The sequence below is a fragment of the Kogia breviceps genome, chromosome 7 (genome assembly GCF_026419965.1).
Source record: "Kogia breviceps isolate mKogBre1 chromosome 7, mKogBre1 haplotype 1, whole genome shotgun sequence".
NCBI lineage: Eukaryota > Metazoa > Chordata > Mammalia > Artiodactyla > Physeteridae > Kogia > Kogia breviceps.
In genome coordinates, this window is record NC_081316.1 from 64,706,674 (window position 1) to 64,733,155 (window position 26,482).

Genomic DNA, 26,482 nt, shown 5'->3' on the forward strand with positions numbered 1-26,482 from the left:
TTTTTAGAGACCATGTGCTCTTGGCCCAGACTCACAGTACTACAATACTTTCCTACTGTTGAAATATGTGTATCAGACTGAAATTACATTACATTGTAAATGCATTACATTATAATTTAATCATCATATATAATATTAGAGCCAGGAGAAACCTTAGAAATCACTGAATCTGATGCTATCAACTTAGAAATGAGAAAAATTAGATTCACGTGGCATAAGTGACTTGGTCAAAGCCATATAAGTAAAAACTATGAGTGATGGAGTAGGAGAGAGAATTGTATCTACACCCCAGCCCCCCAAATATTTATCCCTGGAAGCACAGCTGTGATGGTGAGTTCCATCAGATGTTGCTGAATCCTGCCTCCTGCTTTCTCTAAAGAATAGGGCTTATCAAATTTAAAATATTTCTATCAGTAAAAGGACTTGGTCTTACAGAACCTTCCTTTGAAGAGAGAGGAAGAAAAAGAACTTACAGTAAGTAAGCTCTTACAGTAAGAACTGTAAGAACTTAAAGTAAGCTTACTGTACAGTAAGTACTTACTTACTGTAAGTAATAACTTACTTACAGTAAGAACTTACAGTAAGTAAGCTTTTCCTTTTGTATGTGACCTGACAGAAAAGGATATGAAAACTTCCAAAAATCAGAAGGCCTCTTAGTTAGCCTGCCCAAAATAGGTCAAATGCAAACTATAGTTTAAAAAAATCTATCCAATGCTAAACACTCAAGCATCTCCAGTTTTCCGTATTGCTAAAAGGGTAATACTAAAGAATTAAGTTTGCCTATTTTGAGGACTACATCCACATATATATTATAAGAACGGAAACTGGTCTTCTAACATCACCTCCTTTCAATAATCAAAACAATTTTGTGGGTTTCCCTGGTGGCACAGTGGTTAAGAATCTGCCTGCCAATGCAGGGGACACAGGTTTGAGCCCTGGTCCAGGAAGATCTCATATGCTGTGGAGCAACTAAGCCCATGCGCCGCAACTACTGAAGCCTGTGCACCTAGAGCCCGTGCAGCGCAACGAAGAGAAGCTACCGCAATGAGAAGCCCACGCACTGCAACGAAGAGCAGCCCCCACTTGCCGCAGCTAGAGAAAGCCTGCGTGCAGCAACGAAGACCCAAAGCACCCAAAAATAAAAAAATAAAATTAATTAATTAAAAACAAAGCAAAACAATTTTGATTAAATTTAAACATAAAAGGGCATCTCTAAGAGAATCCTATACATGTACATCAAAAACCAAAAAGAAATAGCAAAAACTGAAAACTGGGTAATACTGGATATCAGTTTTGATTCTAGTTATTCATACTCACCATTGTTTCCACCACAAGACTCCCCACTCCACCCATTAAAAACCCTAGGTTGTTTTCCATTCCAGACCATAGTTCTCTGTCACAGCCTCGCAGTTAAACACTGTGGTGTTGGATTTCCAATATTAAAGCTTTATATTAAAAAGCATTTTAAAAGGACCACGGGTAAGGCATTACAGGGCCCAAGGGTATTCCAATACCCTCAAAAGGAAAACCACCTCCTGGTAGGGAAGTCACTTTCATCACCCCAAGACCACTGAACCTCCAGTGGGAAAATGTGAGCTCATGTGGTTAATTATGGTCATTGCTGGCCACGAAACCTCAGATGTCACATTCTGTTGCCAATCACTTTAGCTAAAAAAACCAAAAGGTTTAAGGTTTCCAGCATTCCAAGATCTAAAAGACTTTTTACCTGCCAAAGCCAAAACCTGGCTCTCTGGGGTGTGCTTTTCCAGTAAGCATTAATGACGCCCCTAACACCTAATGCAGAGCAGAGGCTTGTATTCCTTATGCTGCTCTGGGGGTTAGAAAGGTCACAGATGATAGGTTTGTTGGTGAAAAGAAGTTAGATGGGGAGTGGGAGGGTTCAGGGAGGAACAGGAATAAACTGTAGACTCAGGTAAGTGAAAAAGCCCTTATTAAAACAATGTTTTAAGGGGCTTACAAACAAAACAAAATTCGGCAGTTTCCTCATAATAAATATTTCTGGTTTGTTTTTTAAATGTAGGTATCTACTCGGGGCTGCAGTATTTTTTTTTTTTTTTTTTTTGTGGTACGCGGGCCTCTCACTGTTGTGGCCTCTCCCGTTGCGGAGCACAGGCTCCGGACGCGCAGGCTCAGCGGCCATGGCTCATTGGCCCAGCCGCTCCGCGGCATGTGGGATCTTCCCAGACCGGGGCACGAACCCGTGTCCCCTGCATTGGAAGGCAGACTCTAAACCACTGCGCCACCAGGGAAGCCCCATGCAGTAATTTTTATAATAATTAAATCTTTTATGTAATTGTTATAATAGATTCCACAAACCCACAATGGCCATAACAACATTATAAATTCATTCAAATGTCCCTTTGACTTATATGTTGGACACACTATTAATATTCAAATGCATCCAAGTACAATAAGTGATCTAAAAGCTCTTACCATCCTGCCTTCCCAATCATTGAGGCAGCTGATTTGGTAAGGAACCATGCACCCACTGATCCAGACAGGACAAAATATTTAAGACACTAATCATTGCCACAGCATCTATGGAATCATTCCATGTTCTCAATGAGACACTGTTTGACATATGGACTCTCCTTTCCAAGAAATCATGCCTGCATGAAGGGATACAGACACAGAAGGAAATCTGGGTCTCATTACCACGAAAGGCTCTTGTGTTATGGATTACTTAAAAACACACACAAACAGTTTTCTTTTTTTTTTATTTTGGATGAGAAATGTCTCAGTCAATGGAACTCAAATGAATACCCTTCACTGCACAACTTTCTCCTGTTATGTCCCAGTCTGTCTGGAATACTCTAACTGAAACTTACCCAGTTAGAAGAGGAGAAGAGCACAATAAGTGTTGGGTCACTATGGAGGAGTTTCCCAAACAGTATCAAGCCATACAATGTAAAGTCTATCCCAGCAAAGTCTCATGAATATAACAGAATAACCGGTTTAGAGTTCTGTCACTAGAGTCTTACTAAGAATGCAGCTGCTACAGAACACTAAAAGTTGTCAGAAGTCTGGAAGAGTTTATTATTCAAAACAAGGAAGAAAACTGCATCATGACAGGAATAATATGGACCTTAAAATCAGGCCGACCAGGGATGATTTTAGCTCTGCCACTGGCTAGTATGAGTCTTTGGAAAAATTAACTAATCTCTCTGAGCCGCAATTTTCTTGCCTTAAAAAAAAAAAAAGTTGAGAATAATTCTTTCCCTCACAGAAGGAATTAATTCTCACAGTGGTGAGAGTTAAATAAACAAGACAGCATCATGTATGATGTTCCATGTTACCATATTTCTACTCACCGAACCTAAAATGTCCCATCCTTCTTTCAACAGGGGAATACTATTTCATCTTTTAAAATACCTCAGGTATCATCTTCTCTATAAAGATTTTCCTGATTCCCTCCTGTTAGACCTGATTATTCCCACTCTTTGAGTCCCATGTACCTGGTATAAACTTCTAAGTGCCTGGTTAACCTCAAGTGGACTGAAGTTTCACGGAGGTAGGATCAATGGCTCGGTCACATTTGTATACTCCCAGCACCTGACACCGTAAATGACACACACAGGCACTCAGTAAATTTAGTACATGGAAGTGCCTTACAGAATGCCAACGTAAGATTTTAAAGTCCAATACTACCATATGTGCTTCTTAAAATTTCTGATTCCTAGGAGTCATGGGAAGTAAACAGGGCCTTAGAGTAGAATTAAATATTTATTTCATTTTATCTCCCATTTCATTTTTTTAGCAGTAAAAACTGCACTTGAAAGCTAAACTAACTTTTATAAGGGAAGAAGGAATGTATTCAGCTTGTTGGGCATACTAAGTATAGATAGCAAACAAAAGCTAGGAAAAACTAGGAAATAAATCACCTCCAGAAAACAAAAATAGAATCAAGAAACATCCCAGAATGAATTAAGGTGGTACTCCAATACCGATAGCCCTGCTTCTCTTGTTACCGCCTCTCAAATCATTCTGTATTTAGCAGCCAGAGTGACTTTTAAAAAACAGAAATCAACTCATATCATCCCCCTTCTTGAAGCCCTTCAGGGGTTTCCCACTCCACTGAGAATAAAACAGAAACTCCTTCCAGTGGCCTCAAGGCCCTGGCTGACTCTCTAACCTCTTCTGATGGAACTCTTCCCTTTCTCACTATGCTCCAGCCACACACAGGGCTGCTCTGGTCTTTTCTGTCCTTCCTTCCTTCCTCTCTCTTGCAACTAATTCCAATTACATTTATTGAGTGCCTTCTTATATGAAAAGCTCTCTCAAATGAAATCTCAGTCAATCATCACAATGAACTTAAGATGTAAATATTATCTCATTTTACAGGTGAAGAAATTAAGCTCTGAGAGATCACATGATCTGCCCAAAATACAGGTTATCTTCTCCCATGCCCCTCACCCTGAATTTTTTCAGATGTATCAAGCCCATTCCTCCATATCCTCCATCAGGACTGCTCCCTCTTCTAGGAATGCTCCTCCCCCAGCTGTAGCGTAGTTGGTTCCTTTCAGCCTTCAGATTTTGGGTTAAATGTTTCTCCTCAGACAGGTCTTCTCTGACTGCTTTATCTACAGTAGGTTCCCCTATTCTCTAAGATAGTGTATTCCTTTATTAAACACTTTTTAAATACTTATTTTCTTGTTTATTGCCTGTCTCCCTCAATAGGTTATATGCTCCATGAAAGAAGAGAATATATTTGCTTTTCATTGTTATATCCTCAAAACACAGCACAGTGTCTGGCATTCAGGTGCTCAACTGATATTTTTTCAATAAATGAATATTCTGACACAGGGTTCAAGGTACTTAATAGGTTTATTAAATAAATGAAGGAATGAAAGAATGGGGGAAAAGATGTGTCATGAGCTTCAAGACACCATAACATAAAAGTAACGCCTAAAATTAACACCAAAGCACATCTGTATGACTTACAGAGATTAGAGGGAACACTGTACAAAGGAAACCAGATAAATCCCAGCAAGATCATTACTTAGCTTTGTGGTCTCATGCAAGTCACTAATTAGCTCATTTACACATTGTAAAATGAGATTAAACCACCTTCCTTATAGGTTTCTTTTGTTTGTGCTCAGGAGGATTAAAGATAAGGCAGAATGTCTTGCTCTTAAATAAAATCTTAACAATCATGTAAAACAGGTAGTACATGAACTAATGTGCTCATACTATCAATTAGAAAATCAACTCAAAGCTTAGATGACTTGCTCCAAGACAGATGGTTTCTAGAAGGGGAACCAGGACTCAAATATAGGTCTTCCCATTCCTGTTTTAATCATTCTTCCTTTTTTTTAAAAATTTATTTTTTATTGAAGTATAGTTAAATTACAATGTTGTATTAATTACTGCTATACAGCAAAGTGACTCAGTTATACATATATTTGCATTCTTTTTCATATTCTTTTCCATTATGGTTTATCACAGGATACTGAATATAGTTCCCTGTGCTATACAGTAGGAACTTGTTGTTTATCCATTCTACATATACCAGTTTGCATCTGCTAATCCCAAAATCCTGCTCCTCTCCCCCTTGGCAACCACCAGTCTATTCTCTGTGTCCCTGATTCTGTATCTGTTTCATAGCTAGGTTCATTTGTATCACTCTTCTTATGTCCCAACTTCTTGTTGTAAAGGACAAAGGAGGTAATATATTAAAACAGTCTTAAATGTTAAAGGACCACAAATAACAACATTTTCTTTATAGGGAAATGGAACAAAGTCCCAATCAGAACTAGTAATGCTTTCTTCTTGAATAACTTATTCCCAAATAGATTAATATGCTAGCTTTGGGAATAATCTACACAACTACTTAATAGTCCTCAAAGCATTGTTTATATTAGGAGAAAAGAACCCACTTTGCTAACAATAAAAGTAATCTTTCTAACCAATATGCCAAATAAAATAAGTTCTTTTCTTTGGCATACTGGTAAAGGGATTAGGAAAAATATTTTTAAATATAGCAATTACTATGAATCATATCTATAACATCTTTAATGTAAATTTATTTTAGTTAAAAGAGGACAGAAATGACAGTACAACAAGTTTAACCTACGGGGGTGGGAATGTCACAAAATTAAATTTTCAAATACATTTTTTTTTTTTGGTGGTACGCGGGCCTCTCACTGCTGTGGCCTCTCCCGCTGCGGAGCACAGGCTGCGGATGCGCAGGCTCAGCGGCCATGGCTCACGGGCCCAGCCGCTTCGCGGCATGTGGGATCTTCCTGAACCGGGGCACGAACCCGTGTCCCCTGCATCAGCAGGCAGACTCCCAACCACTGCGCCACCAGGGAAGCCCCTCAAATACATTTTACATCAGCAGAAATATGGTTTTCTAAATAGAACATATTAACGTTTATTGCTTTGTTCCCAACACAAATTTTTCATGAAAAATCAAGCCAAAAGGACAGGGATTTCATTAGTATTCTTGAGAATCCTACTGTCTGATTTTCTTAAAGCCCATTCAAAAACTATTTTCTTTTAACTTTCAAATAGAAAGTTCAACAATTTTTTTGTTTTTTCATAATTAGACCAAATATCCTATTAAGTCTTCCATCAGGGAATTTGACTCCATATACTTACAATTGGGAAGGGACAGAAGGTCCAGAAACCCTTCCGGATAAAGTGCCAGGCAACCAACATTTCAAGAGATCTCTCTTTTTCCCTGCAACATACCCATATATTATATCAAATCTTTAGAAGTATAAGAAATAAAATACCTTGGAAGTCCTCAGAATTAGGCAACTTGACACCACATACAAAGTAATCCTTATGCTCTTTCTGTAAATACAACCGAAGAATGAAATTAATTTCATTTATGTATAAAGCAAAGAAGCTCTAAATCTAAAAAATTTACGTCAGTATTAATTCAAAGACAATACTGTCATAGACTCAAAATATTAACCTAATTGTTGAAGCTAAATGAGTACATGATTTATTATACTATTCTGTACATTGATATACACTTCAAATTCTCTATACTATAAACATTTAAAACATCATATCTAAACAAAAAACCGTGTCAAATTTTAATCATAAAACTACTGTTTGACCAATTCATAGCTATAAATGAAAATTTTTAAGTAGAATTAACAAGATTCTGTGAGCAACCTAAAATCCTATTAGGTTTCCTCTCAGAAAATTAGTCTTTTAAGTCTCTTTTCATTAAAAAGAAAACAAAAGCACCAAATTCAGCAGATTTAGTTCTCTAAAAAAATCCTAACCAGTGACATTTGTATTTACTCTAAGAAACCAGATTCAGAAACTTAATATCCTGACAGTTACCTCAGGAATATCTTAGGTAATACTAATAAATATAAATTAATTAGCCATTATATTTTTAAAGCAATGCACGTGTATCTGCATCTATGTGTCAGATATGGTGAAAGTTGATAATTTGGTTGAGTGAAAAGGTCCTAAAGAAAGCAGAAATAATTGGGCATTCTTTCAGATGAAGATGAGTGCATCCCACCACCAAACTGATAGAAAAAAAATCAAATGGTGGAACCTAATGCCAACTAATTCCAAATCTACCTTTAAAATAAATATTAGCTTCTGAATGAATCATGACAGAGCATATGATTAAGATTAGAGGAATGAGTTTTTGCTTTGAGAGTAAATTTCAAACAGAAATCATCTTAAAAAAAATTTTTTTTTTCCCAGAAAATTTGAAACTTACCAAATCAATAGGGTAAATGTAGGAAAGCTCAGATAGTAATTGCCTGCAACGAATTGTCAACTGGGCATTAGTCTTCAGAAAGAGTTCTCTAATGAGGAAAAAAAAAAGCACATTTGTTAAAAAAAAAAAATGTTTGCATGCTTTCTAACAGTTATGTCCACCTAACTGATGCAGAGAAAGATTAATGGTCTGTACTGGGCCATAGAAATTCAGAAGTTGAAGCAAGAGCAATAGCTAACATGAGTCCTGACCTTATCACTAAATACTATCAATCAAGCTAACTATACTGAGGCCTATTTTATGTGTCCAACACCATGCTAAGAGATGTGAAACGTACAAAATCATTGACTGGGCACCTACTACTACATGCCAGGAGCTTCACAAATGGCTTTATTTAATTATTACAACAACTTACTCAGTTGATATTACTATATCCATTTTACAAACAAGAAAACAAGATTTAGAGAGGCTAAGTAAGCTGACCAAGGTCTCATTTAACCTGAGGCCAATTTGTTTTTAGGAAATATCCATATGGTATTTCCTCAAAAAAGTATTCTATTTTCATTTACAACTACAGATGTTATAACTACCTCAAAAAATAACCTGCTACCATATTACAAAAATAACAGGATAAAAAAAGGACAAAGCAAAAGCTGTGGCATGAGATGATGTAGCTCTTCTCTTGAACTATTTACGAAACATGACCGACCAACAGCTAAAATACCCGTAGAGTATATTACCTGCTCAACTGTGTCAACAATTAAAAAGGAGGTAATTTAGGAGAAACAGTAGGTCAAAGTGGAATCTAAAGTAGTACAATGCAAAGAGCACTGAAGACTTAAAGGGATTTAGTCCTGCTTTCCTAGTGAAATGGACAGAGTAACCTCCAGAGCTTTGCTTTCCTATCTGCAAACTGAGAGGATTAGATGATCTCCAAGGTTCTTTTCAGGTTTCTCAATTGCTAAGGTTTCTTAAAGAAAAATGCAGGATGGGATGACTTTCTAGGAAAAGTGAGTGAAGATGAGGAAAAGATCAGAGGTGGTAACAAGTTAAGCATGTGCTGGAAAAAATAAAGGGAAAAACTATTAGCATTTGTTAAATGAATGTCACGGAGTGACTAAAATTAGCTACAGCTGTATGGGGCCATTTTATTGAAGGTTATTTGACAGTTAAGTAAAACAATCACTATTGGTCCTTAAGAAGAGAAAAAAATGATGGTAAAATAGTATTTTAGGAGAAGTCTGCTAGCAACATGGAGGATGAACTGAAAACTGGAGAGACTGATGTTAGAGAGAGAACCTGAGAGCTGTTGAGGTCAGCCAAGAGAGCTAACAGGAGTAAGTCTGAAGAAGTTACTGAAGAAAAACTGTAAGCTGCACTAAATGTAGAAGACAGGAAGAGGAGGAGATTCAAACATTAAGTCACAGTGCTGTGGCCCTGAAATCTAGAAGAACAGTGTCCATGCTTCCGATTCTGATTACATACTAGGAGGTCTCATAACCGCCTCTAGCACAGTAGGTGTTGAACAAATGAAAGTGGCATTGAGCATATTAACTGGTATTAATACCGGCAGCTTTAAAAAATACTCCTTTTCCAAATCCTCTCCTCAAAGTAAACTCAACACTCATAACAACTATTCTCAGTGTTCCATTTACCTTTTCGCAGTACACTCCTTCCTCAACTCATTTAGGGATTCCTTCTGGAGTTGAAGCTTGAGGTGCTCAGCCGAAAATGCACTTCCTAGAGAGAGACGAAAGGAGACAATTCCAGATGGAACACTGCAGACAGGACTGCCCAGTCACAACCGAACAGGCAGAGCCCAGTCCCCTGACTGTGAGAGGGAAATAAAAAGAGTTAAAAGGTAAAATGGGTTGGGGTTGGAGGACTTCGGGGGCGATTAATGAGAATAAACTTCCTATTGCTTCCATTTTTATACAGCTTCTAGCAGGAGTCAAAGAGTAAGAGTCTAGGATTCTCTGCCTACAGATTTCTGGTCGCTGACCAAGAAACCCCAATGCAATTTTCAAAATTCAGACAACTTCATTTTTTAAAAAACTGGCTATGGACTCTGGGTGTTAAGGACGAGTCACTAAAGGTTCATCAATTGTAACAAATGTACCACTTCGGTGGAGAAAGCTTTGCACAGGTGGGTGGTTGGGAGTATATGGGGAATCTGTACCTTCTGTTCAATTTTGCTATGAACCTAAAACAGCTCTGAAAAGTAAAGCTTATTTTTTTCTAAAAAAGTGGTTAATTTGTTTTTAACTGCAAATGCTATATAACATTACTGAAAGTATAAAAAGTAGAGCAGGGAAAATTACCCACATATTGACTGCTACAATATAGTTTATCAATATTAAGTTTTTATGAAGTTTCATCTTATTCATATACATAAGTAGTTTTAGTTACAATCACAGTGTGCAGGAAATGTATATTCTGATTTTTCCAAATTATGTCTCAAGCATTTTTACATGTTGATAGATAGTCTGAGTTACAATGTTTAATGGCTTGTAAAATTTAACTCCATAGATGTGAATTAAAAGAATATTCTACATTTTAACTGATACCCCAATACCTCAATTCCACTACAGGATTGCTTTAGCATTGCAATGATTAATATCTGTGTATAAGCCTGGTCTTTTGTATTTATATCAACTTTGGAACTTCCATTTTCACTCATGTGATCATAAAATCCTTTTACATCTTCCTACTCTAAGAAAATGAGCCTGTCTCAGGAAACTCCAAAGGTCCTGAAGCACAGAAAAAAGTCTTAGATCCTGACATACTAAGTTCTAGATCTTAAAAAGAAGCTTAGGGACTTCCCTGGTGGTACACTGGCTAAGAATCAGCCTGCCAATGCAGGGCACACAGGTTCGATCCCTGGTCCGGGAAGATCCCACATGCTGCGGAGCAATTAAGCCCGTGTGCCACAACTTTGGAGCCTGTGCTCTAGAGCCCGCGAGCCACAACTACTGAAGCTCGCGTGCCTATAGCCTGTGCTCTGCAACAAGAGAAGACACCACAATAAGCCCGCTCACTGAAACTAGAGAAAGCCGGCATGCAGTAATGAAGACCCAACCCAACCAAAAAAAAAAAAAAAAAAACAGCTTAGTTTCATGAACTGTGATCTAACAGGAAAAGGTGCCCTAAACTCTTCCATACATCTAGGGAGGAACAAGAAGTAGGTTAATTGATCAAAATACAGTTTGGACCTTAGAACTAAATTCACCAACCTAAGTAATTTTATCAACATATGTCTAAGCACCCTGCTCTTCTCTCTCAACTGTATTTAAATGACCAGTAAGTTGTTAACTCTTCTCCCCAAACAGAACTTAATCAAGGAACACCACTTATCTTCTTTAGCTCCAATATAATTCCTCCCCAGATTTCCATATTGATAATACATAGCACTGAGATAATCCCTCAATGATTTCAGAAGACACTTGGGTTGACAACTTCTACCTCTCACCCAATGCACTTTTACCAGAAAGCACATGAATTCTTCCACCACTATACAAATTTGCAATGTTATTCTTCATCCCAGATAAAAGGCTGCCTCAATTCTAGTGAAATCACAAATGGGCCAAGACAGATCTGGGTTTCAAAATGCAAATGTCATGCACCCTCTTTAGCTTTGAATGCCTTTAGAACGTATCACACGACCAAAAAGAAAACAAAAACAAAAACCCTTGCAAAACAAAGAAAGAAAATAAAATTTAAAAATACACAACCAGCTAATAGATGGGGTAAAACGTTAAAAATAGGTAAATCTGGGTGAAGAATATAAGTGTTCTCTGTACTCTTATTCTTGTAATTTTTCTATAAGTCCAAAATGATTTCCAAATAAAAAGTAAAAGAGTAGATCCAAACTCAGAAAAAGGTCTCCCGAAAGGCTATGGTTTTTCCACAGGCTTTAACAGAACTAAGGCTTTAGAACACAGACTGGCAACATCTCTCCAAAACATTTCAGGTTCATTTTTCTGTTAAAAGGTAATACACGGGCTTCCCTGGTGGCACAGTGGTTGAGAGTCCGCCTGCCGATGCAGGGGACATGGGTTCGTGCCCCCGTCTGGGAGGATCCCACATGCCATGGAGCACCTGGGCCCATGAGCCATGGCCGCTGAGCCTGCGCATCCGGAGCCTGTGCTCTGCAACGAGAGAGGCCACAGCAGTGAGAGGCTCGCATACCACCAAAAAAAAGGTTTGGTCACCGGGTGGTCTCTGGAACAAAACTGAGTGAGTCTGGTTTTAATTAGGCTCAGGTAGAGAAGAACTAAGTATTTCAAGATACCTCAGAAAATTCAACCTAAGTTCCAAAAGTCACTTCATAGTAAGTAATAACATTGAGGCAATGATGTGCTCAAGCTCTTTACACGTTGTTCAGGTTATATATTACCAGCCTGAATACTACATGATTGGTGTTGTGTCCTCCCCTAAGGATATTACATATAGAAGCAATGATATCCATCTTTAAGACCATGGATATATCCTGCTTCTCATCTAACTTTCTCCCCAGATTCAGCATTGATTGGTGTCTTCTGCTTGAATCAATTTTTACTACTATGGTTGCAAAACAATATTCCGACTCCAGTACTTCCTCCATACTAATCAGTCAGCATTCAGCATTCTTCTCTAAGCAAGAGCTCTTCCTGCTCCATTAGCTATCTATTATCAGTATGGAATCATGAATTCTCTTTTATTTTTCAAAGATTTATAATCCATTACTGGATTTAATTATTTTGATGCTCAAGTGGTCCCAGATTTGACCAGCCTTCAGCCTTGTTCCAGTGCCCTTCTGACATACTATGATCATGTTATTCAAAATATTACCTTATTTACATTAATTGCTGCAGGATCTGTAGTGATATCCCCTCTCTCATTCCTGATACTGGTAATTCACGCCTTCTCTCTTTCTACTCGGTCAGTCTGGCTAGAGGATTATCAATTTTATTGATCTTTTCAAAGGACACCTTTTAGTTTCAGTGACATTCTCTACTCGCTTTTTATTTCCAATTTGACTGATTTCTGCTCTCAATTATTTCCTTCCTTCTGCCTGATTTGGGTTTAATTTGCTCTTCTTTTCTAGTTAAGGTATAAGCTTAGGTTATTGAATGAAGGCCTTTCTTCTTTTCCAATATAAGCATCAAATGATATAAATTTCCTCTAAGCATGCATCCCTTAAAATGTTGATATATTTTCATTTTCATTCTCATCAAAATATTTTCCAGTTTTCCTTGTTATTTCTTCTTTGACCCATGGTATGTATATGTATGTGTGTGTGTGTGTGTGTGTGTGTGTGTGTGTGTGTGTGTGTGTGTGGTACAATTTCAAAATATTAAGAGTTTTCCAGATATCTTTCAGTCAGTGATTTCTAGCTATTTCTGTTTTGGTGAGAGATAATACTTTGCATTATTTTGATTATTTTGCATTTATTTGTTTTATGACACCAAATATGGCCTAACTAAATATTCCATATGTACTTGAAAAAAATGTATATTCTGCTGGTGTTCTACTGTTAATTAGGTCAAGTTAGTCTATAATGTTGTTAATGTCTTCTCTCCTTACTGATTTTCTCTCTACTTGTTCTATAAATTACTGAGAAATTAGTGTTACGGTTACCAACTATAATTGTGCATTTAGCTATTTCTCCTTTCAGTTCCATCAGTTTTTTTTTTTTTTTCCCGGTATGCGGGCCTCTCACTGTTGTGGCCTCTCCCATTGCGGAGCACAGGCTCCGGACGCGCAGGCCTAGCGGCCATGGCTCACGGGCTTAGTTGCTCCGCAGCATGTGGGATCTTCCCAGACCAGGGCACGAACCCGTGTCCCCTGCATCGGCAGGCGGATTCTCAACCACTGCGCCACCAGGGAAGCCCCATCAGTTTTTGATTTATATATATATATACATACACACACACACACACACACACATATATATATAAGCTTGGTTGTTATATTCATACATATTTAGAATTGTTATGTCTTTTCATGAACTAGCCTCTTCACCATAATGTAATATCCCTCTTTATTGCAGGTAATATTCATTGTTCTGAAGTCTACCTTGCCTGATATAACTAGAGCCACTTTGGCCTTCTTTTGGTTGGTATTTGCATAGTGCATTTTTTCCATTCTTTTACCTTTAATCTATCTATATCTTTAAATTAAAAGTGTGTTTCTTGTAGATAGGCTTTAGTTGGGTCTTTTTTTTATCTTTATAAAATCTGAACAATCTCTTTTTTAACTGAGGTATTTAGAACATTTACACTTAATATAATCATTGATACATTTAGATTAAAACCTACCATTTTGTTAGCTGCTTTCTCAATGTTCCATTTATCCTTTGTTTCTTTATCCCTCTTTTTCTATGCTTTTGGATTATTTTTTTATGACTTCCTCTTTCTTCACTATCAGCTCGTTCTTACCTCCCTCTAAAGTTTTTAGTGGTTGCCCCAGAGTTTACAATATATAACTTAAATTAATAACAGTTTACCTTCAAATAAAATCATACCACATCATGTAGAGTATAAAATCCTGACAACAGTACACTCCCAACTCTTCCCTTCTCCACTCTTAAAATACTTCATAAATTTTACTTTATGCATGTTATAAACTCTAAAACATTGTTATTTTTGCATTAGAAAATCAATAGTCTTTTAGAGCAATTAAAAATAAGAAAAAAAGTTCTTTATAATATCTTCCTTTCAACCATTTCTGGAGCTCTCAATTTTTGTGTGTAGAGCTAAGTTTCTGTATGGTATCATGTTTCTCCTGTTGAAGAATTTTCTTTATTATTTCTTGAAGTATAAGACAGCTGATAACAAAATAACTTAGTTTTATGTGGAAGAGTCTCTTTGCACTGCAGTTTGGGTAATTTCTGTTGACCTATCTTCAAGTTCAATGATTCTTTCCTCAGTAGAGTTGAATCTACTAATGAGTCTGTCAAAGGCATTCTTCATCTCATTACTGTGTTTTTGGTTTATAGTCTATCCATTAGACTGTTTTTTACAGTTTCCACCACCTCTCAGCTGAAATTTACCATCTGTTCTTGTATGTTATCCACCTTTCCACAAAATTCTGAAGCATATTAACCATAGTTATTTTAAATACTCTCTCTGACAGTCCCAACATCTAAGTCATCTCTGAAGTCTTTTTCTGTTAATTTCTTCTGTCAATCTTTTGTTGGTGGTGTTGGTGTTGGTAATGGTAGTGATGGTTTTTTGGTTTGGTTTGGTTTGGCTTTTTTTTTTTTGTCTCAAAAATTTTGATTTAATATTGAACATCATTTGCAGGGCAACAGAGAAAAAAAAAGACATGCTTACTCTTCTGTTAATATGGAGGAATGAGTCAATACAATCAGGAACCGAGCTGGATTTGGGTTCCGTTGCTGCCATGATTACCTTCAGTGCATCACATTCTTCAAATTTCCTCTAATTTTTCCCTTTTGGGGGTAGTGGTGGCATTGGTGGTAATGGTGAAGATGGTCTGACAGAGGTTTTTCCTCAATGACACTATACTATTCCCAGATTTAGGTATTCCCTGTGAACCAGCACCTAAGTAAGAGTGTCTCACATGCTCTTGCCTCTCCACCTACAGTGACTTGTTATTCTATGCTTTCTAGCCTGGCTAGGTAGGAAGGGAGGGAGTTCCTCTGTTGTCCTGGTTAAACCAGGCCATACTCTGTGTCCCTGGGTAGGGCTTTCTCAAGTGATACTTTCCCTCCCCTAGGGATTGGTTGCCTTGAAATCTTAGTACTTGGATAGATTCAAGAAAAGTTATAATTTGGTATATTATCCAGCTTTCTCTTGTTGTTAGTGTGGAAGTGATGCTCCTTCCACCTTTCTACATCCCAGACAGAGGCTGGAAGTCAAATCTGAGGATATTAAGTTTTTTTAAAGCTCTTCTCTGTTCTTTGTATTTTCTGTTTCTTTTAGGTCAGCTATTCTGTTTGTTCAACCTGGTCTAATTCATAGTGTTTTCCTCAAATATCTGATGACCCTTGGTTTTCCCTTTAAATCCATGAATAAGTGATTCTATTGGTTAGCACAGGTAATAATGCAGGTTTCCTTTGAATCTATAAAGATTTATTTACATAAAAGGCTTCACCCCCTGAATGGCAGCTCAGCGCAAGTGGGCAGTTCCTGCTGACAATTAGCGTTCCTTCAAGGTATATATGCTGGGAGAAGGCAGTACCTTTACTTTAAATCACTATCAAATAAGGAGAAGTTTACTTTGGGATTATGTTACTTTAGGGTATTTCACTCCTAAGTAGAACTGCCTTTCATGTCTTCCCTCTGGGTTGGTTGTAAAATTCCACAGTCAGGCTTTGCTCTACATTTCTATGCCAAAATCTCATACCACAGAACCTAACCAGGTCAGGAGTCCATTATGTTTAGAAAGCAGTTGGAACAAATGTTATAGGAAGTTACCCCAAATTCACAAAGGAAAGAAAATGGGCCAGTAGGCCCAGTTACCCTAATTATTGCTCCATCATTCCTGATTTCCATACTTGGGAATTGTAAGTTGAAGCATCTGAGAGCTCTACCAGAAACTCCCACTGCAGCCTTTTCCACTGTATTCCAGGTTGCAGTTTTCCTCTGCTCTAGTTTATTCATCAATACAATTCTATCTACTTTGTGTCTTTGAGAACTATGTCAAAAATCTTTGCTATTCCAATGCACCCTCTTTTATTTTCACCATCACCAAGGACTTATTTTTTATGCACGTATCTTTATCATCATATCAATGAGTCATTGAGAGGGAGAGAAAGCAAATACATGGCTTGGTTTACCATACTTCGAAACTGCTTTCTGAAACCCTTGGCCCTATCCATGCATACACCATGGCCCCTCTGTTCAGCAAGAACTCAAGTCAGGCACTTTAATTTTAATAACCAAATGTCAATGCTGTCTCCTATAAATTGAATAGCTAAAGAATATGAATCTTGTTTCAATCAACTAAACAAAATACAGACTCTTTAGGCTCCCTCTCACCGAGAGTTTGGTCTCAGACTGGCCAGTGGCCAGATCCTGTCAAAATTACAGTTAAAACCAATAAATTGTCATTCTTCTGAGCTTTCTACATCAAGGCAGATAACCAAAAAGCAATATACTTCGACTATTTTAGTTTTTCTCCCCACAGAAATGCCTTTTCTGTACTATGATTTATGATGCTCCCGTTCTCAAGGGTTAATAGATATTTCTTGCTGTAACTTTTGCAAAAATTTGCAATTGACTGTATTTCATTATGATATCTAATATCTAGCACATAAGAAACTGCATGCTAAATTCCTCTTGGAATTTGGTGCCAAGAGAAGATTTTTTTCTCCCTAAAGAACTGATATACTTCCTTGTAACAGGCAAAGGGAAGCATTGATACCTTTCATAACTCTACACAATTGGCTTAACAGTTAAGAAGGTCAGAGCTAATTTAATGCTTAAAAACAACAGGCAGATCCTATGGGAGGAAGTGTACTATACTGGAAAGCCCATGGACTTGGGAATCGGAAAGATCTGGGTTAAATTTTACTTTCACGACTCTAAACAAGTGTTAAGTTCTCTGAACTTCATTTTCCTCATCTGTAAAATGGGGATAATTTGACTTTTACTGAATATTTGCATTTTCTCAACCTGCCCCCATGAAGCTCCAAGTAGAGAGAGAAAAGTACACAACCAACCTGATTGATTTTACCTTAAAAATAACAACCACAAAGCACAAATAGGCACAACATCCAATAATCCTCTTACAATTTCCTCCTTAGTCTGCTTTCTCATTCTTGGAGATGACTACTCCATACATTCCCCCCAATCCTTAAACCTCCCCTAAATCCAATATATTAATTACCTTACCTCATAAACCTTGAAATAATAGAAGGATTTCTTCATAATCCTACCTACAACCTAATATTAAACTCAGCACCCTCCATGCCATTTTCTTAGCCTTCTCCTCCTGTTCAATGGATAAGGCAAATATCTTCGCTTACACTTTGGATTCCTTCTTCTCCAACCTCATGTCATGATGCTAACTCTCTTCCTAACAAATTATATTCCAGCTACAGTGGTGTCCTTTCTATCCTACAATACAGGCACTTCCTATGTCCAAGCCTTTTCACGTGCTGTTCCCATTGTTGGTACCCCAGCAATTCTTATCTTGCAAGACTGAGCTCCTCAAGCCATCTTTTTCTGAGCAATCTTTGTAAAAATGGTCTCCCATAGTTAACTTCTATCACCACAGCTTGTTTCTAGTCCTTCTCACAAACTGACATTTACATTATTTGTTGGTTTCTTGTTTACTATCTTACCCATTAGGTAATTATCCAAAATTGAAGTCTTGATTCCTCCCCTTTCCCCCAACACCTGCTTCTCCTCCCGTATTTGTTCCGATGAATGGTTAATTATCTGGCCAGTTGTCCAAAACAGAAATTGGAAACTATCTAAATCTTTCTCTCTCCTTCTCTCCTCCAATCCACTAAACCATTAACAGTAGAGTCCATCATTAAATATCTCTTGAACCCACACACTCCCTCCTCCCTTTACATTTCCAAACTGTTTAGATTTTAATTATGTACTGCTTAGATTACTATAATAACTTCTGTCATGACAATTCTCTATGCTTAACTCTTCCAAGAGAATTTTCTAAAACATACATCTAATCTCCTATATTATAGTCATCAACACAGTTGTATCTACTTTTTGTCTTTGAAAAATTTGCTTAGTTATTTCAATAGATCTCCAAACTTTTTGACATAACTTCCTTTATGATTAGGTTGTTATTTACCTCTCTAGCCTCTCCTAGGGACCTTTACTCAAAGGTTAGCTGAGGCTTTACTGGAATTACCTGAAATTCTCTACTCTACTTCCATGCCTCTGTATAACTGTTCCCTCTACCTGGAAAGTCTCATCTTCCCCCCACCGCCTAGCTATCTACTACATATTCTTCTAGACTCAGCTCAGGTGTCACCTCCTTTAAATGGTGTTCTGATTTTCAGATGCTCATCTTCTATGTTCCTATGGTATTCTCCATGTATTTCTGTCATATAACCATCACATCTGTCATTCTGTTTCTAACATCTTACACAATGCCTGGTTCCTTTTGTCTGCTCCGTAAATGATGAATAAATGAACTGACAAAGGCACGCGTGTACATACACACATCAATGCCCTTCCCACATCCTTTACATGCCTTACGATCTTTTACTTCTGTGTTAAAACATCTACTTGTAAATGTATTTTTTTGTAAATGCTACTTCCAATGCTTTTGGGTAATAAGTAGAGAAAAAAATGATGACAAACCAAAATAAAATTCTGTCCGGTGGCTTATTTCTACACATCTATACTTTCCATGGCAAGAGGGGGAGATTAAAATATGACAGTTCGACTTTATTACAAGCCAATTAAGATATTACTGAAATAAATCATTACAATATATGGAAAATGAATCATTCTGAAAAGAAAATCTGAGGTTTACTTAGAATCCACCTTTGCCCACACCACCACCAAGTTGTCTGTCTTTTTCTGCCTTTCACAAGCTGCATACAGGCCAACAACTGAAAGTAAAGAAACTTCAATAAATCCCAGGGGAAAACTGTCCTCAGGTCTCCAAAATTTTGAAAGGCAGATATTAATTTTGAAGGAAATTTGTTTAGGAATTCCTGTCAGATGGCAACAGGAAAATCAGAGCATGTATACAGACGAATAAAATTTAAATTTGCCGTCATTTGTAATAAATATATCTTGAATTATAAAGTTTGTGAGAACTAATTTTTCAACTTGTGACCTTATAACCTATGAGGAGAAAACTGTCACACAATGCTTAATAATGTCTTTGTAAGTTCAAATAGAAATCTATAACCTTTTGATGGAAGCTAAAGCACTAATTTAAATATATTGTGTGATCCTTCTTTTATCTGAGAGGCAGGCCAAATGAGCATAATAATTTACTGACCAAGCAGAAGCTAATTAAATAGAACAAACCTATATATATATATATATATATATATATATATATATATATATATATATCACCTTAATTACTCAAATTTATTGCAAAATGACAATAATGATCATAATTGATGGAAACTTCATATAAATCATTTCTTATTGTGGCAATAAAGGATCAAAACTTTTTTTTTTTTTTTTTTTTTTTTTTAAGGTACGTGGGCCTCTCACTGTTGTGGCCTCTCCTGTTGCGGAGCACAGGCTCCGGATGTGCAGGCTCAGCGGCCATGGCTCATGGTCCCAGCCGATCCGCAGCATGTGGGATATTCCGGGACCGGGGCACGAATCCGTGTCCCCTGCATCGGCAGGCGGACTCTCAACCACTGCGCCACCAGGGAAGCCCTGATCAAAACTTTTTATTCACTGAAATTACCAAGAGGAATTTCTCTCCCCAGATCTGAGAAATGAAATCTGACACTTCTGACCTCTTCTACACACAATGTCACTTACAGAATGAGTTTTTGCCCGTGCTTACCAAAACAGATTGAAGACTATGTAAAATAGGAGTTGAGTATGGTTGATTAGAGAATTCCAATAGGTCATTCCCACCTAATGAAGGCTTTCCAGTTAACAAATGGCATCTATAGACACATTTGGGTCAGAGAATCTTCTTCTTTTTTCTTCTTCTTTTCTTCTTTAATTGCTGGGAAATTTATCATTAGCATAAAACTTCAAAAAATAAAAAGATTCACCAAAAAAGGTGAAGAGATCCCTATCCTTTCTGTCAATCCTAGCTTCTAAGATAACTAGAATCTCAGAGCTATAAGAAATCTTGACTATATAATTCAAAATTTTGTTTGGTTTGTCTATGAAAAGGATATTAGCCCCAAAAGTTGGATGATTTGCCTAAGAACAAACTGAGAGACTGACAGATCTTTAAAACAGATCTCTTAAGATACAACCAAATCAAAGAAATCTTTGGAGAAAATTCACTTTACTCATCCTGTAATAAAAATGAATATAGCAGAACAAAGTTCTCCATCTAAGTCCATAGGAAAAATGGAAAACTAGCAAACCATCAGTCAGTTTATCTGTTAGACATACACCAGAGAAAGCAACAATGGTATTATGTTTAGTTAGAAACAAGACAGGCTTTGGAATGAAATAAATCTAAATCGGAATCTGGATCTGTTACTTATCTATGCAACTTTGAAAAATGTCTCTAAGCCCCAGTTTTCCTCATTTGGAAAAAGGGAGTAATAATTATTATCTCTTAGTACTATTTTAAGAATTAAATGATATTACCATAAGTGAAAAAAGATCTGGCATGCTACAGGATTTCAATAAAAATTACCTGCTTCATAGGATTTATGTAGGATTCAGATTTTGCAAGGTTTTAGATAGTATGGAATAGTGAGAAAAGCACAGAATTTGGAGACAAAAGGTGTGGATCTACATTCCAACTCTGCTCCTGTCTGTTTGTACCTCGCTAAGTCACTTACCTTCTCAGCATCTCATATATAAAATGAAGGTAACAATACTTGCCATACTTAGCTTCAGGGATACTTTAAGGATCAAATATGATCATCTTTGTGCAAGCACTTTCTAACTATAAAGTACTAAATATATGTTATCATTAATATCAAGAAACTAATTGGATTAAAAAGTAGTTCCTTCCTACAAAGATTAGGGAACTCTGCTTTTATAAAGTTAACATCACTCCCCAGGCACCACTGAAGAGTTCTTAAATTTTATCAACATGTTTAAATGTGTTTCAGTTCTACTAAACACATTTCCTTAAGACCAATGTTTCATACCATTTTCTAAACCAAATTTCAAGCAAATTAATTTAAAGTGCTGCTTCTAATTTCAAAGATTTGGGGGTTGAGTTAGAGCAAAAGACCCTGTAAACCAATATATAATTAGTTAATGTGAAGGTTATTCGGCTTGAGACACTAATGAGGGGAAATCTGTTTTTTTTTTTATTAAACAGCATAACTAATTTATCTGGAAATGAAAATATATACATTAATAAACATTAATGCTGAAAAGATCAGCCTGTGACCCAGCTGGAAGTTGCTGTAGACCACAAGTTGAGAACCACTGCCTTCCAGGAACCGGAAGGGGAAACTTACAGGTATGGAGTAACGAAGCCCCTCAGAGTTATGTGGCCACCCAGCAAGTCAGAGACATGGATAGAAATTATCTTTTTGCCTCTTTGCGATAAATCATTCAGCCACAATGAATTCTCATAAACAAAAATATAAAATATATAATAGGTACTAGTTTCTTCCAAATGTTGACACAAATTGGTATTTGTTTACACAAATACCAAATCCCTATGGCACTGCTATGAGCTACTATCCTTACTACACAGATGTATAAAAAGATTCAGAAGTTAATTAGCTCCTTTATGGTCACTCAGAAAAATCAGTAGCAAAGACAAAATGTCATATATTACTGACTCTTTATCCTAACTGAGCTTTTGGGCTGAGAACCAAGTACGCAGATAAGCACCAAGTGGCAAAGAGAAGTCATGATATGTAAGAAGCCACTAGTAATTTTTTTTTTTTTTTTTTTTGCGGTATGCGGGCCTCTCACTGTTGTGGCCTCTCCCGTTGCGGAGCACAGGCTCCGGACGCGCAGGCTCAGCGGCCATGGCTCACGGGCTCAGTTGCTCCGCGGCATGTGGGATCTTCACGGACCAGGGCACGAACCCATGTCTCCTGCATCGGCAGGCGGATTCTCAACCACTGCGCCACCAGGGAAGCCCACACTAGTAATATTTTTATTAGCAAATCATTTCACTATTGGCTAGCAAACACACTAAATCAAAGCTGCAAACGCAGTGACAAATACATTTTTCCCCTTCATGTTACCAATACCAGTGTCTCAAGTGCTTCTAAAATATTTTAACTTGGCTCAAGATTCATTAAATAGTACATTCATGTAAGCATACAAGAATGATGTTCAACACAAATGAACTTTTAATAGATAAGAATGAGCCCCTGATAACCTAGCAGAATCACTATAAAGAATAGGGGTCCCTAACAAGTAGATTAGGATCTACTGGTACTGAAATATGGTTATCTGTATCTAGCCAACCCTTCTTTCCAATCCCTCAGATCTTACCACCACAGTATATAGAGATTCCCAATGGCAGGAAAGTACAGCCAATAGCAGCACTCTCTCCTGCTTAGATTTGAGCCCAAAGTGCCAACACTAGATCCTAACCCGCCCATGATTCTAAGAGTTCAGAGAAATATAAAATAATACTCATCTCAAAAAACATATATAAAAGTGGGATGAAAGCTCTTGAAGTACAAAGTCAGTGTTAAAAGCCAACAATTCTGACCCATTCTGGCAAATACATATTTAACTTGAGCATTACCAGCCTTTCTTTCCATGATAAAGTGGAGATACAAGAATGTGCTGACTAATTCTGACTTGATTGAAGAATTAAAACTGGTATTTACAAAATCCTATAATCTTCCTTTGCAGCACTGTTTGGTATCAGTAACACTGAACACAGGCTCTGTCATAACTTGCTATGTGGCTTTGGGCCTCTGAAACTCAGTTTCGTCATCTATAAATTGGATAATAATATATGGTATCTTTATTACTAGGGAGATAATAACAATACCTTTAATTCATAGGACAATTAGTAAGAACAAAATGAGATGAAGAATAGAACACATGACACTGCCTGGCACTAATAAGCATTCTACAAATATGAGCAATTATTATTACACCTCAGTCTTTTAAATGGGATGGAAGTCACTGTTTAGAAGTTCACCTGTTTCAAGGCTGGTAATAGACTTCTTGGGACTTCCCTCTATCAGTATAAGAGGGAAAACCACAACTGGGAACACAACTGAAGAACTATATTTCCCTATCTTTTTACCATATGCCAGAATAATATACATTCCATGGACTTTACACATCACACTACTGATAAAAAGGTGGTATCATACTGTGATTGAGTTTTGGAATCAATAGAAAGATTTTAACCACATCACCTGCCATTGGCTGTGTGAACCTCAGTAAGGTATTTACTGTCTCTGACTGTGACCTAGTTTCCTCAACTGTAAATGCAAATAATAATAGTACCTACCTTAAAAAATTACTATGGTAATTAAGTAACTCATATCATACCTATAAGTATGGTAACTGAAATACTATAGCTATTATTATTTTTGCTTCTCTTATTAGAAAAAGGCAAAAGTCCCTAACCCCTCTAAAATCCTATAGTGTTTTCATTTTAAAAACTTATGGTCTTAAAAAAGATATGTAGACATACATGCTACAGGTAGCAGGCAATTTGAGTATTATAAAAGTTGATGTACTTCCAAAGCACCAAAGAAATGTGTCTTTTCACAGAAAATGAGAACTCTTAAAATAGATCTTATATGTACACAACAGCTATCTATTTATTTGGAGTCATTCTAACAGAGACTCTACGGAAATGGACTTTGCTCATAATATGTCATGATTTTAAATGGCATTATCCCAGACTCTCAGGTATAAATGTTAATATGCAATCTGTATTGGAACACGGATAGTTCTGACAATCACTGCCAAAGAATATACACTTTTTCTACAGTACTTCTTATGAGAATATCAGTTTTCCCAAATGAATACTAAGCTAGAAGCTACAGAAGTCTTCGTTCTTTAGCAGTGATGCCCATAACATTAGACTATGATTAATTCCTTCAACAAATATTTATTGAATGCTTACTATGCCCCAGGCACTATCCCAACCCTCAGTGATCTTACAGTCTAGAGGAAGAAACAAACTAACAATTACAATGCTATAATGGAAAAGCAGAGGTGCTAAGGAAACACACGAAAGGGAAAAGAGCCAGTGAAGATTTCCTGGAGAAAGCGCCAATTAACAGAGGCCTAAATGCAAGTGAGACAGACTAAAGCAAATTTAAGTTTCATTTAGTTCTAAAAGAATGTGAGTATAGCTAATGCATTCAGATTGAGGTGGATCATAGGAGGCCATATTCAGTCAGGAAGGACTTTATTTTAAACAGTACAGAAATTCAACAAGGTGTGATACAGGATAAGACAGAAAGCATTTTGTTCCTATTTTTATAAGATCATTTCAAGTTTACAACTCATCTGATCATCATACACATCCTTGCTACACAAAGTGTGCTCCACAGACCAGCAACATAGGCAGAACTTAGGAGCCTGTTAAAACTCAGCAGGATATCAACATAGTCATAAGTACTATTATTAACTTTATTTTAGAGATGAAGCCAAGTAATTAGACAAGGTTACACAGCTGGCAAATAATGAAGCCAGGCATGCATCAAAGCACTCTGAATCAAAACCTATCCCTTTAAATTTAAACTATATTTTTCTAAAATTACTGAAATGAAGTGAAATCACAGTTACAAAATTATTCTTTGAGTCTAACCTGTATTTCATACAGTGTAAAAATTTAAAACTTGTTAACTATGGCCTACTTTATTCACATTCCAAATACACTCCCAACACAATTGATTTTCTATTTGCCATTACATGTCATTTATCTATCAATCTCAACTGTGTGAAATACACTGAAAACAAATAGGTAGCCAAAAAAGGATGCATTGCAGATGAACTAAGGATAAAAGATTCATGCACTATATGTAATGCACATTACCTGGAAGAGAGCCCCTCAGAGCCTCACTCTGTGCTCATGCTCTCTAGGTGCCATGTAAGGCACTACGCTGGGCACTAAGAAGGATACTAACATAAAAATGTAAAGTTTCTGCCCTCGAAGTCCAAACCAACTAATTAGTAAAATAAGTAACATCAAAAATACTATGGGGGGGCTTCCCTGGTGGCGCAGTGGTTAAGAGTCTGCCTGCTGATGCAGGGGATATGGGTTCGTGCCCCGGGCCGGGAAGATCCCACATGCCATGGAGCGGCTGGGCCCGTGAGCCATGGCCACTGAGCCTGCGCGTCCAGAGCCTGCGCTCCGCAATGGGAGAGGCCACAACAGTGAGAGGCCTGCGTACCGCAAAAAATAAAAATAAAAATAAAAATACTATGGGGGGGACTTCCCTGGTGGTCCAGTGGGTAAGACTCTGCACTCCCAATGCAGGGGGTCTGGGTTTGATCCCTGACGGGGGAACTAGATCCCACATGCATGCCGCAACTAAAGATCCCATGTGATGCAACTAAGACCTGGCAAAGCATAAATAAATAAATGAATAAACAAACAAACAAATAAAATATTTTAAAAATACTATGGGGTCACAGGAGGAGCAAGAAATCTCTGGATGAGGGAGAAAAAAGCCTTGAAAGAGAGCTCATATTTAAGTATGTCTTTGAAGGAGCAAAATAACTGAACCAAGTAGAGATGGGAAAAGCATATTCTCATAACAAGCACAGAGGTGAGAAAGCACAGGAAAAAGACTTTTATTTCTGAATGATGGAATAACATACATCAGATTTACCCTCCCACTGTAAACAACTAAAAAATCATACAACATTATACACGACAACTGTTTCAGACACTGGATAATACACAGCCCAGGACAGTGGTTTCTGAGAGAAGGGAAACAAACAAGGTGAGCCCTATACTCCTCCAGCTTACTGGGTGGGGAGTGTTTCTAGGCCACAATGCAGAGCGGGTAGACAAATAAGAGTCCCAGCAGTGTTCAGGAGACTCTTCTCTTCACACCATACAGAAAAGTTAACCCCAAATAAATCAAAGACATAAATCTAATAACTAAAATGATAAAAGTTCTGGAAGAAAACAGGAGAAAATCTTAAGTGTCCTTGAGTTAAGCGAAGATCTCTACAAGACAAAGTTTATCTAAAAAGAAACGATGAA

General features: G+C 37.2%; 1 protein-coding gene across 1 annotated transcript in view; it reads right to left on the reverse strand.

Moving 5' to 3' along the window:
- Positions 1 to 26,482, reverse strand: part of UVRAG (UV radiation resistance associated) — a 383,943-nt gene that overhangs the window by 152,537 nt on the left and 204,924 nt on the right. The window contains 3 exon segments of the mRNA XM_059067816.2: positions 6,759 to 6,819; positions 7,718 to 7,805; positions 9,373 to 9,457. Of these exon segments, the coding sequence (XP_058923799.1) occupies positions 6,759 to 6,819; positions 7,718 to 7,805; positions 9,373 to 9,457 (234 nt within the window).